The 15,306-nt window shown below is 37.8% G+C and overlaps 2 protein-coding genes and 2 non-coding genes across 5 annotated transcripts in view; 2 read left to right on the top strand and 2 right to left on the bottom strand.

The window, feature by feature from the left end:
* The window catches only part of LOC126854244 (serine/threonine-protein kinase S6KL-like), a 44,584-nt gene that overhangs the window by 28,999 nt on the left and 279 nt on the right, over positions 1-15,306 (bottom strand). For both annotated transcript variants that reach the window (XM_050600785.1, XM_050600786.1), the window contains exons 2-8: positions 14,910-15,052; positions 14,653-14,747; positions 14,269-14,536; positions 14,100-14,184; positions 13,866-13,973; positions 13,621-13,779; positions 13,414-13,502 (exon numbers count right to left, since the gene is read on the bottom strand). In XM_050600785.1, the coding sequence (XP_050456742.1) occupies positions 13,414-13,502; positions 13,621-13,779; positions 13,866-13,973; positions 14,100-14,184; positions 14,269-14,536; positions 14,653-14,747; positions 14,910-14,966 (861 nt within the window). In that variant the 5' untranslated portion in view covers positions 14,967-15,052. The remainder of the gene's footprint in view (positions 1-13,413; positions 13,503-13,620; positions 13,780-13,865; positions 13,974-14,099; positions 14,185-14,268; positions 14,537-14,652; positions 14,748-14,909; positions 15,053-15,306) is intronic.
* Positions 3,610-10,691, top strand: LOC126854237 (fibrous sheath CABYR-binding protein-like). Its single transcript, XM_050600768.1, has 3 exons — positions 3,610-3,906; positions 8,187-8,695; positions 8,814-10,691. Exons 2-3 carry the CDS (start codon positions 8,195-8,197, stop codon positions 9,744-9,746), a joined length of 1,434 nt encoding a protein of 477 aa, XP_050456725.1. The 5' UTR covers positions 3,610-3,906; positions 8,187-8,194; the 3' UTR covers positions 9,747-10,691.
* On the top strand, positions 12,883-12,956 carry Trnan-guu (transfer RNA asparagine (anticodon GUU)). The gene has a single exon. It is a non-coding gene; the product is annotated as a tRNA-Asn (tRNA).
* On the bottom strand, positions 13,222-13,293 carry Trnaw-cca (transfer RNA tryptophan (anticodon CCA)). The gene has a single exon. It is a non-coding gene; the product is annotated as a tRNA-Trp (tRNA).

A 15,306-nucleotide genomic window follows, 5' to 3' on the forward strand; every position in this document is an offset into this window, starting at 1 on the left:
CGCAATTAGTGCTGTTAAAGAGACAACGTGAATGAGCGGTGCTTAGAATGTCATAAGAAATAAAAATAAAAACATCGTACTTTTTCTCGAAGCAGCACAATTATGTAGTAATTAGCATTGCGGTAATTATATCACAAAAAAATTATACCGGGACTCCCGGGGTGGCATATCTATTTATATAATCTTTTTCATGTAACGAATAAGATTAACATATTTCATAGATTAATATTTTATTTCTCTCACGTTATATAGGCGAAACAAAATATATCTAAGTAAAATCCCGTAAAAAGAGGGTGTTCTTCTAAATTTAGAATTGATTTCTTTTTAGCACTAAATTTAAATTTAAGTTGATTATAAACTTCCCTAAAAATTTAAGAAAACTATGAGAATTTTCATTTTATAAACGTTAGACGTAATTGCATACAAACGTAGGATGAATCTGCTTTTTCGCAAACGGCAACTTTAATAAACGCGTATTATTCTAACGGTGTGTAACGGTTGGGAATCGCTGGTTGTAAAGCAACCGCCTAAGCAATAACTGAGAATTCAGGAAGAGAGCACGATATTATAAAACAATACGTAAAAAAGAGCACCGAGAATATCACGTGTCTATTCATGGGTGGAAATTTATTCATAGTCAACAATAGGAAAGTCAGATACTTTAGTTAAAAATATATTTTAATGAATAAAAAATAATTTACTTCTTCTTGAGAAATATAAACTGCATAATTTAAATTGAAAAGAACAGTTTTCAATTATGCCTTCTTCAAGAATATGCAGAATTCAATTTATTTTACACGATCTGCCAATGATTTAAAGTTTGCCAAAGTTTTACGATGTGAAGTCGAGATAGCGAACAGCGAGGTCATCGATCTCATTTCGGATAAGCTACATATAACACGATCAAGATAAAAACCATGAATTATTCACGATTTTATAATCTCGCATTAATTATTCACGCATCGACCGCGAAAACGCTAGCATAATAACGGCTCTTTTAGTTTAGGCGCAAAAATATTTTAATAATGATAGAGGAAAATTACCGATAGCATATTATTTTAATCGAAGGAATGAATTTTAAAAACTACACGAATTATGAACGGAAAAAAATATATATAGCATATATTTTTATATCGTAAAAAGATTTTGGACCGAGTGACAAGATAAAATTATATAAATCTCTGTTTTCGAAATATGATTTATTTAAATAGTCACGATGATCGTATAAGTCATGATTCCAACTGCGTGACCTTAATAAATTCAGGAAGATTAAATACAAAAATGCAAACACATGGTCCAAAAATAAATTTTAAAAATATTAATTATCATGTTGAAATTGTAAGGATTATACCGTCGATATTGACAGATAATTTTTAACGAAAAAATTATGCTACGTCGATACGAAACGATATGTAAACTTATTGTTTACATAACAGTGTCTATATATATGTGCGCACTGACGCGTGTATCACACGCGTATACGACTCATCGTGCGTTCCTCGATGAATCACAGCAATGAAATAAAACAATTTTCTTGACGGCTCAAGATTTATCAAATTCGCAGCATATTTGCAATGCGTAAAGTGATGCAGTGTGTGATAGAAATTTTAATGGATAAAAAAATAATAATAAAATCTCTTATTTTATGAGTAACTATTATACAAAAAGCTATAATTATTGATCTCCTTATTTATCCAAATATTTAGTCAAGGATATTAATCCTTTCAAACGAAGAGCGCTGATTTTCCCATAGCCGTTCCCCTTAATGTTTTTACAAAAAATTTTTATTTTATTGTATCTGTATATTTCCTCTTTCCTTTATATGGAAAAATATAATGTAAGAGAGTATTAATTTTATATGAAGAAAAATTTTTGGCGGAAAATTTTTATTACTGTGCGGTACTTTTTCGATAGTGAAAGTTAAAAAGATCTCTTCTTTTTAAGAATTAAAACCAAAATAGCTATTGCTCACGCAAACTTTCGGTTATTTAAACATGTCGAGCACGTGCGATATTCATTTACGTCCATTGAGAGGAAGTGTCTTTGCCGCGAATGAGAGAAAGACACGTATGGCACGAATCTTGCTCTCAACAGAAAAGATTTGTCCTCACGCCAAGAGAAAAAGGTCATATTGCTGATAATTCATATTTAAAAGTTAGAAGGACAATAACAGTTTGGTAAGTTAAGACCTAATAGACCTCTCCTAAATTTACCGAGGAATGACGGACAAATAGCGAGACTTTAACAATGTTTGATAGAGTACATATGTTTTTAAAACACACTTTACATTTAATTATTTCCTTAAACCCATTAAATAATCTCTTTCTTAATTTTTTATTGACAATCAGACAATCATTTGCAGTATTCACTGCAAATTCGTAAAAAATAAATGTCGATTAAGCCCTTCAAGCGTATTCAAGGTCTGTCACAACCTGTAATAGTCCTGCCACTGCACTTCCGCTCGATATGTTGAATGGTCCCAAATGAATGGTTTTAAAAACACAAACGCGACACGTCATACCGGCATGCGACGTTTGCAGGTGTGTCGTCAACACGATTAATCAAGCAAGAATGAACGATGGCATATATTGTTTAATAGAAAACACAATAATTTATTAGCAAACAGCAATAATGTATTAGCAAACAGATCGTAAATTTTCGTAGTGCCATCCTGTGTGCTATAATAATAAAGTATTAAATATAAAAATATAGATGAGAGATATACATTGAACAATGAAATGTATTTTAAAAATAAAAAAAAAATTCCTAATTTTTTTCAGGCATTCGTTATGCATCTCTTATTCTTCTTCTAAATTTTCTGAGTTGTTTGGAATATCTAATTTTAACTGAAACTTATCTACCGTTCAAAACTTATATTATGTAAAAGCAACTTTACGATTCTAGTAAAGAGATCCTAGTAATTGATAATAAACCTAAGACGATTCCGCTATAAAATAATATAGAATGTCTTATATACGACGCAGGATTTAATTCTTTACGAGTCACGAGCATGTATCATCCAGATTAATTATTTTTATCTTTAGATCAACATGACATATACAATGATTAAAGAATAATATTAGGAAGAGTTTTAGTTTTGCAAAATTTCTATTCTAGCTGAACGTACATATATATACAGGATTCGTAATTAAAGGGTTAAGTCCATTCAAGACGTTATCCCACTGGGTCAGCAACACAAGCTACGTTACGAATTCATTCTCAAACTCGAAGTTCTTTTTAAGACCGGGCATATGAGACAGCCGAGTGTAGATATCGTGGGCCGAAACGGAAAAGAGCAAAAGAAATCGGCGAGCAAGTTGAAAGTAAGCAGAAGCGAGCGAGATCGAGGCAGAAATGCGAGAAGCGGTGTAGGAGGAAAAGAAAGAGAGAGGAAAAGATGGAAGACAAGGAGAGAGAGAGAGAGATAAGGTAGGTAGGTAGGTAGGTAGGTAGGTAGGTAGGTAAGCAGATAGAGTCCAAGAAGGGCGGCGAAGAGAAGACTAAAAGAGGGGCCCCTCCCGAGGTGGCTCGAACGGCGAGGAGGGTCGGGGCCCCCTTGCACGATCCTGGCCGCTAGCACGGGTGGGTAAATGGGTATATAAGCGGGGCCCCGGCGATTCCATCTCGACACACGACCCAACCTTCATCCCGATCGCCAACGATCCTTCGCAAACGAGCGTAATCTGCACGCGCGTGAAAAAAAAAGAGAGAGGGAAGACAGATACTGAGGGACAGAACTCCCCCCGCGTTAATTTCGTTCTCCGATCGATCGCGCTGATCGATAGTTTGCGCGAACCGGTGAGAGGGACAAGAGCAAGAGAAGCCGAAGAAGAGCAAAGGAAGCCCGTGCCCGACGCCAACTCGCCTGACAAAAGTTACAGTCGCTTGCGGAGAAGAGAAAAAAACGTGAGTACACAATCTTCATTTTATTTCGCAGAGTTTTGCAAAGAAACTCCGTCTTGCGACAGAGAGAGAGAGAGAGAGAGAGAGAGAGAGAGAGAGATGGTCTTTCGATAGGAAACGAGACAAGTCGTCATCTGTCAACCACCACGGATTACTTGAGTCGACAATCTCGCTTGTCAATCGATCAAATTTCTTCGTTAAGTTTAAGCGACATAATCTTGAAAATTTGACATCGAGCGAATCACGAAACGTGAATTCGAAAACTTTTCCCAATAATCAATCACGATCCGTAATTATTAAGTGAAATTTTTTTCTCGCTTTTGACATTTCAGCAATTTATCATTAAATCATTAAATAATTAATCATTATATGAATCTAAACCTGGAATCCAATTTTCCATAATTTAATTCCGAAACAATGAATTACGTGATAGACTTTATAATAGCCGTTTGATGAAATCGCGAGTCCAAGTGACATGTGTAATCGTCAGACTCGGGTTGATTATTAATTTTGTGCGCAAAAGACTTTTCTCGAGGCTGGCTATGCTGCTTTCGCAATACGCGTAGGACTCGATAACGAGTCGCGGTTTTACCGCGACGGTAATAGAGACAGTTTTGAAAGTGGAGCGCGACAATGCTATTATTCACTGTTCACGCTAGTAATTGCTCGTTCAATTAATCGAGGCGCAGCAAACACAGATTTTCAAAATAATGCTTCACACCTCAATAAAATCTCTCTCTGTCAACAAAGACGATTATAATCCTCTAAGCATTAAGTTTGTTTTGTATTAAAAACAATTAAGAAAAAATTGTTTATAGAACGTGTATATGTTTATTATTTATAATCACTAATTTTAATTTAGGAATAAAAAGAAATAATCCCATATTATAATTGAATTTAAATATATCCAATGTAGATAGAAGTTTCTTATTATTTTATATTAAATTTTCTTTGGCTACAGGGCGTGCAAAGAATTTTTTTTAAATTATTGAAAAATAGGATAAAAATACATCATGTATTATCACATTCAAATTTATTATTTTTCTAATCAGTAAAAATAAAATAATATAAAATAACAAGTAAAATAATATAAAATAATAAGTATAAAATAAGAAATTAATTCATTGCGTTGAGAAATTTCAACGGATTATTGGCGTGAAATTTTATTCGCTTTTATGTTTCTCTGTAAGACATGATATACATGACTGATATACATGACATTCATAGCTATAAAGAGTCCATAAGAAAGGATTAACTCACGAACAATTCTGTCTTTTACGTGTCAAGAGAGTCCGGTGTTAAGAGGTCAAAACGTGCGTCATTCGCGTGCAAAGCGTACACTTCGTCGCTGTACACATAATTTGTAGATTTCTCAACCGCGTTTGCGTAATTTCGCGTCCCCCTCTCGCGACGCGCTTTCCGTCCCTTAATTAGCCAACCTAATCCGTCAATCTATGAATTACCTGCGCCGCAACGTCAACTCGAGGTCACCAACCGACGGCCATCTTCTCAAGTAGCTTCCTTTTTTTTTTTTATAGTCGACGAGCATCGTAAAAACCATCTCTGTTCTTAATTAACCGAATCTTCCTCGTGCGGCGAAGTAAATTATTATATAGATTTGAAATAAACAAGGAACACAAATCTCGCGATTTCACGCTGCATTTCGTGAAATTCAGATTAAACCGAAAAAGAAATTTCGCGGCTTCGGAATAAACGAGTAAACGCTATTTCAATACCGCAATCAGACGCCGCGAGAATGAAAGGCGAGAAGAAAGAGAAAGAGAGAGAGAGAGAAGAAAAAGGCTATAATCATTGACGTTGAAGCGCTTGATGGTACGCGACTTCTTTGTAAGCGTGGTACCATCATTACATCTCTGATGATCTTGATGAGGTAATCGGCGTCCATCATCTTTCACAGGCATTTCCTGCATCTATCGACCTGGCCGACGAACGCTTATTTGTATTCGTAGCGCGATCAACGACGCCTTCCTCTACGAAAAATTTCGTCCATTCCTTCCACTTCTTCTTCCTCTTTCTCTCTTCGAAGATTGCGTGGAACGGAAAGAGATTACGTCGAAGTCGTTGCTGTCGCCACCCCGCGCATCGACGAACACGCGTCCGTCATACACGTTCCCTCGTGACATCGTATAGGAAATAATTAACGTACGTGTGATGCACGGATAATAAGTCGACGGGTATGGTACTTGAATCGGCTCGCAATTAAGTTTATTACGACGACGCCACATCCGGTGTAATTGTATATTCGTCGCGGACACTTCCACGCGAATATTTGGGAAATTGAATCTTAGCTGCCTGTTCGCGAGTCTTATATCACTTTTTCGTCAAAACTCTCAATAATAATCCAAATGAAAAGCAGCTTTCATGATTGTAATTAAAAAATTATTTTTACTATTTCTATTTTATATCCGGATATCTTCTGCTCCGAGTAACTGAATGCTCGTAAATATAATTTTTGATAGAAATGAGGGGGAGAAATCGATCCGCTTTCTTCGCGACGCAAGGTGGTTTCGGTGATATTAACGATACCGGCGACGCGATTACGAAAAGGCTTCGCAAGAATATGGCAGTTGCAGCCAGCTGCAATTGCGTCGCCGAACTCGCCGTAAAAATTGGATCGTTTTGCCACCTCCTGCCCGTTCGCTGTTCTCCGTTACTACGCCTCGTTGTTCCTGTCTTTGTCGTCGTCTTTCCCTCTCGATTCTACCGTGCCGACAACGCATTCCGGTTTGCTGCAACCCGACAGTTTCCACGAGGCGTAATCTCCGCTTTCGAGGAGCGAATATAAGCGAATCTCAGAGTCATATGGCTTGACAATAACTTATAAACCTTCTGAATTTTCTAATTAAATTTTCTGCAAATTTTTCACATATATTTAAAAATTAACTTCAAGATTATATTTCGTAATTTTTAATCAATATATTCAAAGAGGGATTCATAAAATTAAATACAAAAGTAAAATTAAATATCATCTTTGATGATGACTTTCCATTGGAATTGTTGCTGAAACGATCGATGATAGTCGTGCAGAATAGCAAATTGGACTGGAAAAGTGATTGCTTTTGTCACAATGATTACGGTTTACTCGAGCGTCAATGATTGCTAATCCAACCACACCAACCTGATGACGCGTAAATACCGCGTCGTTTGTCTTCGATTTCATGTATATACGCCTACTCGCAAAGGCTAATCTACTGTTTCACTCGCGTGACAATGTATTTCGCGATCGTTTACGATACAAAGAACTCGCATCACGCAGCGCAAATTTAATTTTTCTTATTTTCGCGTAAAGTATGAACATTTCAAATCCAATATTCGAGAATAAATTACTTTCAATCGCCTGTAACTCAAAAGTCATCAGATGCCCCGTCATTTCTCCACGTAAATTTTTACTTCAGAAATAAATTACTTATCATTAATGCTTTATTCACAAGAGTCGATACGAAAAATGCTACGGCTTGTTCTCCATATATTATACGGAGTAAGAAACCGAATGTATACGGAGAAAACCGTACGCGCGTACGTAACGAGCGTGAGGGGCACGCATCCTGTCATTAGTTTCATAATGTTCGCCTTATTCGGTGCATTCGGTTCAATGTCACTCCCTCTCCTTCCAGCCGATTCTCTCGCAGCAGCCCCGATGTAAAATGTCCACCGAGCGTGACGTTCTCGTTCTTGCCCGCTCTTATCCCATATTCCGGCTCTTCTTCCCATTAACGCGATCATAGCTGTCGTTCTTTCGTCTCGCGATCCACGATCGGGTCCATTCATGCGTTTGTCCCATTCATGACGAGCTGTCACGACGACAGTCTCGTCCTCGTATCTGTTAATCTAACTGAAAGATTGCGCGTCTCAATATTTTCTCGACGTAGGTCTGAGTGAGCATTATTAGATATAGAAGAATCAATTGTTGGAAAGACAAAAAAAGATTGTAACCGTGATTATTTTTAATTCTTATTGTTATACGATAACGCTATAATCAGGAGAGGGAGACAAATAATTTTTATAATTTTTATCATAAAAATTATGAAACGCGTTAATTCTGTTATTTCTGAATCATAAAGTTAATTAAAAAATCATAATCTTAAGTTTTGTAATCGTTATAATCGAAAATCTCTTTCCTTTATCGCGCGATATAACTATATTTTCATTATTTCGTAAAACTGTCAAAAATTGTAAAAAAAAAAACATTAATAGAGTCTTTACTTTAACAGAATTAAGTTCATGAGATTTTGACCAATTTAAAATTCAATATTTTTTTGCAGATATCACGATGATAAAGTTTGCCGTAATTACAATGGTGTGCCTCTTGGGGCTGAAGATGGTTGCGAGCATGCCGGTGGCCGATCATCAAGCGGGCCACGAGCCGCTGCCGGTCGCGCCGGTCGAGGAGAAGATCCCGGCGGAGACTGCTCTGAAAGCGGCGGATGCTCCGCAGAGCAACGCACCTGCAGAATCCGAGGAGCCGATTAAGCCGACCGAGCCGTCCGCCGCGGCCAACCATGCGCCTGCCAGGAGCTCCGAGGAGGTCGAGCTAATCGAGCCGAAGAAAGACGAGCCAGAGCTGCCGAAAGCGGCAGTCAAAGAAGTCCAGATACAGCCCAAGTCATCCGAAGAGCAAATCGATTCCGTGGAAAAAGAGGAGCCGAAGGTGTTGGCCGCCGAGGCCGAAAAGAAGCAGGAACAGGAGCCCTTGAACCAGGCCGCTTCCGAGGCCAATGAGTCGGTGCAGCCGGCGCCGCAGCCGGCCGAGATTCCAGCCGAGAAGAATCCAGTGAGCTTCTTTAATTTGCGATGATCAAATAGTTTTTGCGTCTTTTATCTGATCGTATTTTAACACTTTTTACACTATTTTCAAGATAAATTGTATACTTTAATTTTGCGTCTTCCAGGAGGAACAACCAGTTGCCGAAGGCAAGAGCGCGGAACCGGCGGCGGAACCCGCGACCGAGAAGCCTGTTATTGCCATCGAGAAACGCGCCGATGACGCCGTCGCCGAGAACATCGCCAAGGAAGAACCGAAGGAGGAAAAAAAATTAGAAGAACCTTTGGCAACCCCGTCAGCCCCGAAGAAAGAGGAGCCTGAAATTCCCGCGACCGCTGCCAGTGAGGAGAAGAAGAGCGAGCCCGAACAGCTGAAGGAGTCCAAATCCGCAGACGCTAAGGTCGAGGAGAAGCCTGACCGCGTAACTCGCGAAACCGTCGGACTTGCCAACGTTCCGGCCGCCCCGGTCGCCGCTGCCCCCGCTGTTCCGGCCGCCCCCGCTGCCCAGGAATCAGCCCAGCCGCTTGAGAAATCCGAACCCGTTGAGACCGAACAGATCGGAGCGGATGCGACCTCATCCGAAGAACAAAAACTCGCCAAGAGCGAGCAACTAGAGACGGCACCCGTCGAACAACCGGCTGTCAAAGCTCAAGAACCGAGTGAGGAAAAAATAATCAAGGAGAAGGAGCCTGAGAAAGAAGCGAAGAGTGCCGAGATTCCCATCCAGGAAGTGAAGGACGAACAGCAGCCGGCACAGTCTCAGGAGTCCAGCCAAATCAAGCGAGACGCAGCGGAGACAGTTCTCGAACAACCTCAGGCCAAATCGGAGCTTCCACTCGCTGAGAAGTCGCAACCGGAGCAGCAGCCTGCTGCTCAACAGCCTGCTCAACAGCCAGCTCAGCTGGAAGGCGCTAAAGAGTTGAAAGAGCGTTCCAACGAATCTTCCGAGGAAAATCACAGTGAGGAAAGCAAGGAGACCAAGAAGGAAAGCGAGGAGTCCTCCGAGGATCAGGACGCCAAGTCCAAGTTGGCGGAATTGCTCCCGAAGCCCGAGCAATAAATTTTGGCGCGAGGAGGGATTTGATTGACGAGTAACCTCAGCAGCGCGGCAGCAATAGAAGCAGCAGCAGTACCATCTCGAGAAAGAGGGGGACTGCTCCTCTTAAGGATCGGGTCGAGCTCATGCATCGGCGTCTCCTCGAGACGCATGCACGAGTTTGCCGCGATACGACAAACGAAAGCAAGCGATAAAGTGTATGTGTGTGTGTCTGTAAGCGAGCAAGAATGCAAACGTCGGAATGTCAGAATAAGAAGCGTAACGATGAGCCCGGAAAATGTGAAAGTATGAATGAAAGAGAGAGAAAGCGCGAAAGAACGACCCCATCGATCCAATCAATCTTTCTAGGGTAGGGTTGTCCGATTTTCACGGCGCACTACGATCTCGGTAGCGCATCTCCGGGGGGCGCGGGGACGATCGCGTGTTATCTGGATACCGTCGACGGCATCATCCCCACGGACGAATGACACTCGTATCGATTATTATTTCATCGATATACACGTAACCGACGCTCGATCTCGCGGTGATCCCGACGGTGGTGATGGAGAACACCCGATGATCCCCCTCCCCCTCGCCCCATCCCGGAATGTCGCTCGGCCTTAGCACCGAGTGGCGTTCCCGTTCGTCCTGGTGGACACCGCGATCTGTCCGCGAGGACGAACCCAGGGTCCCCTCCCGATCGATATCTCTCATCCCTCCCCCTATGGAATCCCCCTATATCCCATCTGAAAATGACACGCACTTCTACACATCCCCATTCCGATAAACTATATAGTAAGTAGCTCGACTCTGTCTTCTTTTAGAGATATTACATATGTCATTATTATTATTATTATTATTATTATTATTATTATTACGATTTAGTACCAATACCACTATTATTATTAATATTATTATTTGTATTATTGCTATCACATCATCGTTATAATAATAATTATTACTATGAAATCCCGATTGTCTCGTTTATATATTTCGTTGTTATTTACTATTCATTGCTCGAGTCGGATCGCACTGTATTTTATCGTGCGGAACTTATTATTAAAGCATAAATTAAGAGGAAGATATCTGTGACAAGTCATACATAATCAATTCTTATGCACGCGCACTGTCTTTCCGAAATATTTTATGGAGAGGACAAATAATTTTTGATAATTTTCCTACGACATATTGGACAATGATACTAAGACTAATGCTAAAATATTATGCTAAACACGCAAAGTTCTAAGCAAGAGTACTTTTGGAACTGGACTTTTAAAAACATTTGCATAATCATATATATGCAATTTTGTTTCAATAGTTTTAATATACTAAATATACGTATATTAACATATATGTAAAAAAAATATGTAAATATCTTTTCAAAACTTTTAAATTTTAATCATTGCATCAGCTTAGATCTATTGAAGCATAGCCTTGTCCAGCAAGCATACTTCGATAAGAGCTATTGTTTACGGAAGATGTATAAAATGGATGTATTCGGTGAATGATATATTTGCGAAGAGATCAATGCCCCGAGACGGACGAGAAGTATACACGCCGATAAATCCCGATTTGCGCAGCTCGCACAAATCTGCGTCACAACGTTGGGTCGTCGATAAGGCGTAGTAGCGATCGTGTGATCTATCAATCGCAATGTGTGTCGCATTTCAACGTCGCAGAAACGACAAGGACCCCGACATGTGGTAATAAGTTAATAACAAGTGAGTCACGAAGTAGCACTTACATTCTCAATAGCATGTGAATCTACCGTGTCAGATATGATAATCGGGGGCTTCCGCCAGCCGATAAACATCTTCGCACTTCTCTCAACATTAAATAACAGGGTACAACGAGCATGCACCGCCGACGGATTGAGTAAAATGATAATGCCGCTTAACTTGCGGCCCTTAACTCTTTATCATGTCCACAAAACGTATCTCCCGACATTTCAGGATCTCACGATCGTGGCCTATCTACTTGAAAGTTTAAAGTTCTCATCAAATAATAGTAATTCATAATTTTTTTTTATAAAATACGTATTTGCAATATATAGATAATACATAAAGCAGACTCTTACAAATAAAATTACAAACGTGGAATTATTAATTACGAAAAGTTTATATCAAATATTCAAAAGAACATAATCGATAGAAATATTTATTGTTTCAAACAAATAAAGAAATTAGTTTATATCAATCAACCGGATTGTATTTGTATCACAAAAGAATGTACATAAAATAGGAAGAAAAGAAAATATTTATATTATACTTTATGATATTTTCAGAGATAATCAAAAAGATAATTTAAATATCTGTTCATCTGACTCAGAATTGAAAAATTTTATAAATTTTCATAATGCATATATAGTGCAATAAATTCTGGCAAAAATCAATCTGTCAAAGTACTGTGAAAAGTAAATTCACAAATACGCCGTCATAGCCAACACTTACCTTTCTATTCTCGCGCTAATGCATAACGAATTAGCTATCCATGGAGAATGCATTTGCACAAGATTCCCAGCAAAGTCTCGCAATTGTTCGCGAATATCGCATACGGCACGCCGACATTTCTCCTCACAATACAGCAGATTAATCAAAGGGCGAGTGAGCAGCGTTCAATGATGCACCAGGTGTAAACAATTATACCGATATATAAGGTGAGCGGATCCGGCGAAATGTCAAGGCGTGCAAGAGAAAGAGTTTTGCAACACGCGACGCAATGCGAGATTATTTCGTTTTATTGTATGGTCCTGTGCATTCACGTGTTTAACATTAAACGCGACTATTCGATTCTCATGTTGAACTTCGAAATAAATCTCGGATTAAATAACAGAGACATAACTTAACTCGTCCTATTTAAAGGCACGCGTGTTTCTTTATTATTAAATATATTGCAAGAAAGGGAATTTTTCCATTTTAAATATTATTATATTTATAATAATTAATCGTTACAGCTATTGTTAATAGGTTTTATTAAGATGAAATCCGCGTGAAATTAAATTCAGAATCGAATAGTACGAATTAGTTTCCGCATTTTCTTTTTTTAGAAATTTAGTTTTTTTTTTTTTTTTTTTATTTAATGAATGTTTAAGAAAGGACAGTCGAAGGGCTGATAATCCTGGATATCAGTAACTGTACTTGTTGGAGAAACGCAGTCATCTGCCTCCGTGGCGCAATCGGCTAGCGCGTTCGGCTGTTAACCGAAAGGTTGGTGGTTCGAGCCCACCCGGGGGCGGCGTTATCTTTTTGCAATTATTGTACAACAAACGTGATAATCACGTTTGTTTTTTTTTTATGTTAACGCTAGAAAAATCTCGATGTTGTATATCTAAGTATTAATGCAGATCAGTTTCATGAATTTCAATGAAATCAACCACATAAATATTAAAGTAGAAAATTCATAGTTAATTATATATTTTAAAACAAATGCAATAGAAAACAATTACTGCTAAATTAAGTAATTAATATAATTTTTAGTAAAACGAGAAAAAAATAACTTTTGACCCCGACGTGATTTGAACACGCAACCTTCTGATCTGGAGTCAGACGCGCTACCGTTGCGCCACGGAGTCTTGTGATGTTGTGCGCTTCTAATATAATGATACTCTAGTCGTATACTCATAGTGAGATATAATGGAAATGTCGAGTTGCAGACATATAGTGGAATATATACTTAAAAATCTAACTCATACCTCATTTGTAAGTAGAAAACAGGCTAAGACTCCCAGTGACCACCAATCAACTTCCTGTCCATAATATTCTCTTCTTAAGATTTCAGGTGCTGAAAAAAAAGTTACAATTTGCATAAATGAAACAATACAGAAAAATGTAAACAATATTTAAAATTATTATTTTTAAACAATTTGCATGTATATTATTATTTTCCCATAATTTCTTACCCATATAAAAAGGTGTCCCACATAATGTATTTGTACGTTCTGTGCGTTGCAACCATTTGGCAAAACCAAAATCGATTATCACAGCATGGCCATCTTCGTCAAGCAGAACATTTGTTGTTTTTAGATCTCTGTGCACTATGCCCGCGTTATGTAGAAAATCTATATATGGTATATACATGTTTTTATATAAATATACAGATGTCAATAATATATTAGCAATAATGTGTCATTGAAATTATTCTTACCTATTGCTAAAGCAATTTCAGCTACGTATATCCTAACTACTTCTTCAGGTAAACAACCAAACTCATCGACTAGTGAAAATAATTCTCCCCCAGAAATGTAGTCCATCACTGTAATATTAATTATTTCTATAAATTTATCTCAGACTGTGCTTAAATAATTATGTTAAAACTTCAATGCTATAGAAGTAATAGTAATAGAAGTAGTAGTAAATAGTAATAGAAGTATATACGTACATATATATAAAGTTTTTTTGCTTTGCCATCTGTGAATAGAATTTACTATAAAAGAATGATGTCCAACCATTCTCTGTATTGCTACCTAAGTATAAAATATCAAATTTCTTATAGCCTCTCTTCTCAACAACATATTTATCAAAGCAATAGTGTTATTTCAGACATGTACCTCCTCTTTGGCTTGTTTGACGGCATTTTCTGCTATAATCCTGGCTTTGCTAATGACTTTTAATGCAAAGATTTGACCAGTCTCCTGTTTTTGCACTTTATATACTTTTCCATAAGTACCTTTGGCTATTATATCTAAGAAAGTATATCCTGTCTTCATAGGTATCTCCTTAATTGAAAATTCTGGTAGGAAGATTGACTGAAAGCGTCGAACAGGCCATACTGTTTTAGAAGATGCATAAACATTCTGTAGAGCACCGTTGGTCCAACTGAAAGAATAAATGCAAATTAAGTTTGGCTACTCAGCCACAATATTTAAATAAATAAATATCTATTATTGAAGATGAACTATTATCTAATATGCTAAATATATTATTCACATTACCTTCTATGGGAAGCACGAGATAATGATCTATGTTCCTCATTAGAAGTCTGTGTTGTTGCGACGCAGCTTCCGCCAAATAGATTACTAAGGCTATACTGTAAATTAATAACATTAATATCATTAATATCAGACATGTATATTTTACTATAATGTATATTATAATGTATGGAATAAAGGAAATATATGACAAAAGACTTTTTTAATGATTAATAAATAATATTGTTACAGGTTAGGAATTATCCAGATAAGATACACACCTGACTATCATACTGCTGATAATTATGATAGTTTTCCTTGGTGTTAGAATTGCCCATCCAGTGAGGGTGCTCCAATTGATCGTTGATTCTCTCAAATGAACGGATGACAATTCGAAAATAGCGCTTTTAGAAACGTCATTCCGCTGTAAAGTTATTTCAAGTTCAAATATCGGGCATATTTCCAATTTGTTTGTATACATACATTCTTATTAAACATGCAATGATGCATAGTCGCTTTTACGCTCTTATACGCAAGTTTATTTTAACGAATTTACGATTAAAATCAACGATTACGAGTTTGGGGAAATAAAATTATTACATTTAGCATTATCCGGTAAATAAATAGCATATATCGATGTAAATAACGCTAATAACAAATTAGCAAATCACGATTATA

The sequence above is a fragment of the Cataglyphis hispanica genome, chromosome 13 (genome assembly GCF_021464435.1).
Source record: "Cataglyphis hispanica isolate Lineage 1 chromosome 13, ULB_Chis1_1.0, whole genome shotgun sequence".
In the NCBI taxonomy this organism is placed as follows: domain Eukaryota; kingdom Metazoa; phylum Arthropoda; class Insecta; order Hymenoptera; family Formicidae; genus Cataglyphis; species Cataglyphis hispanica.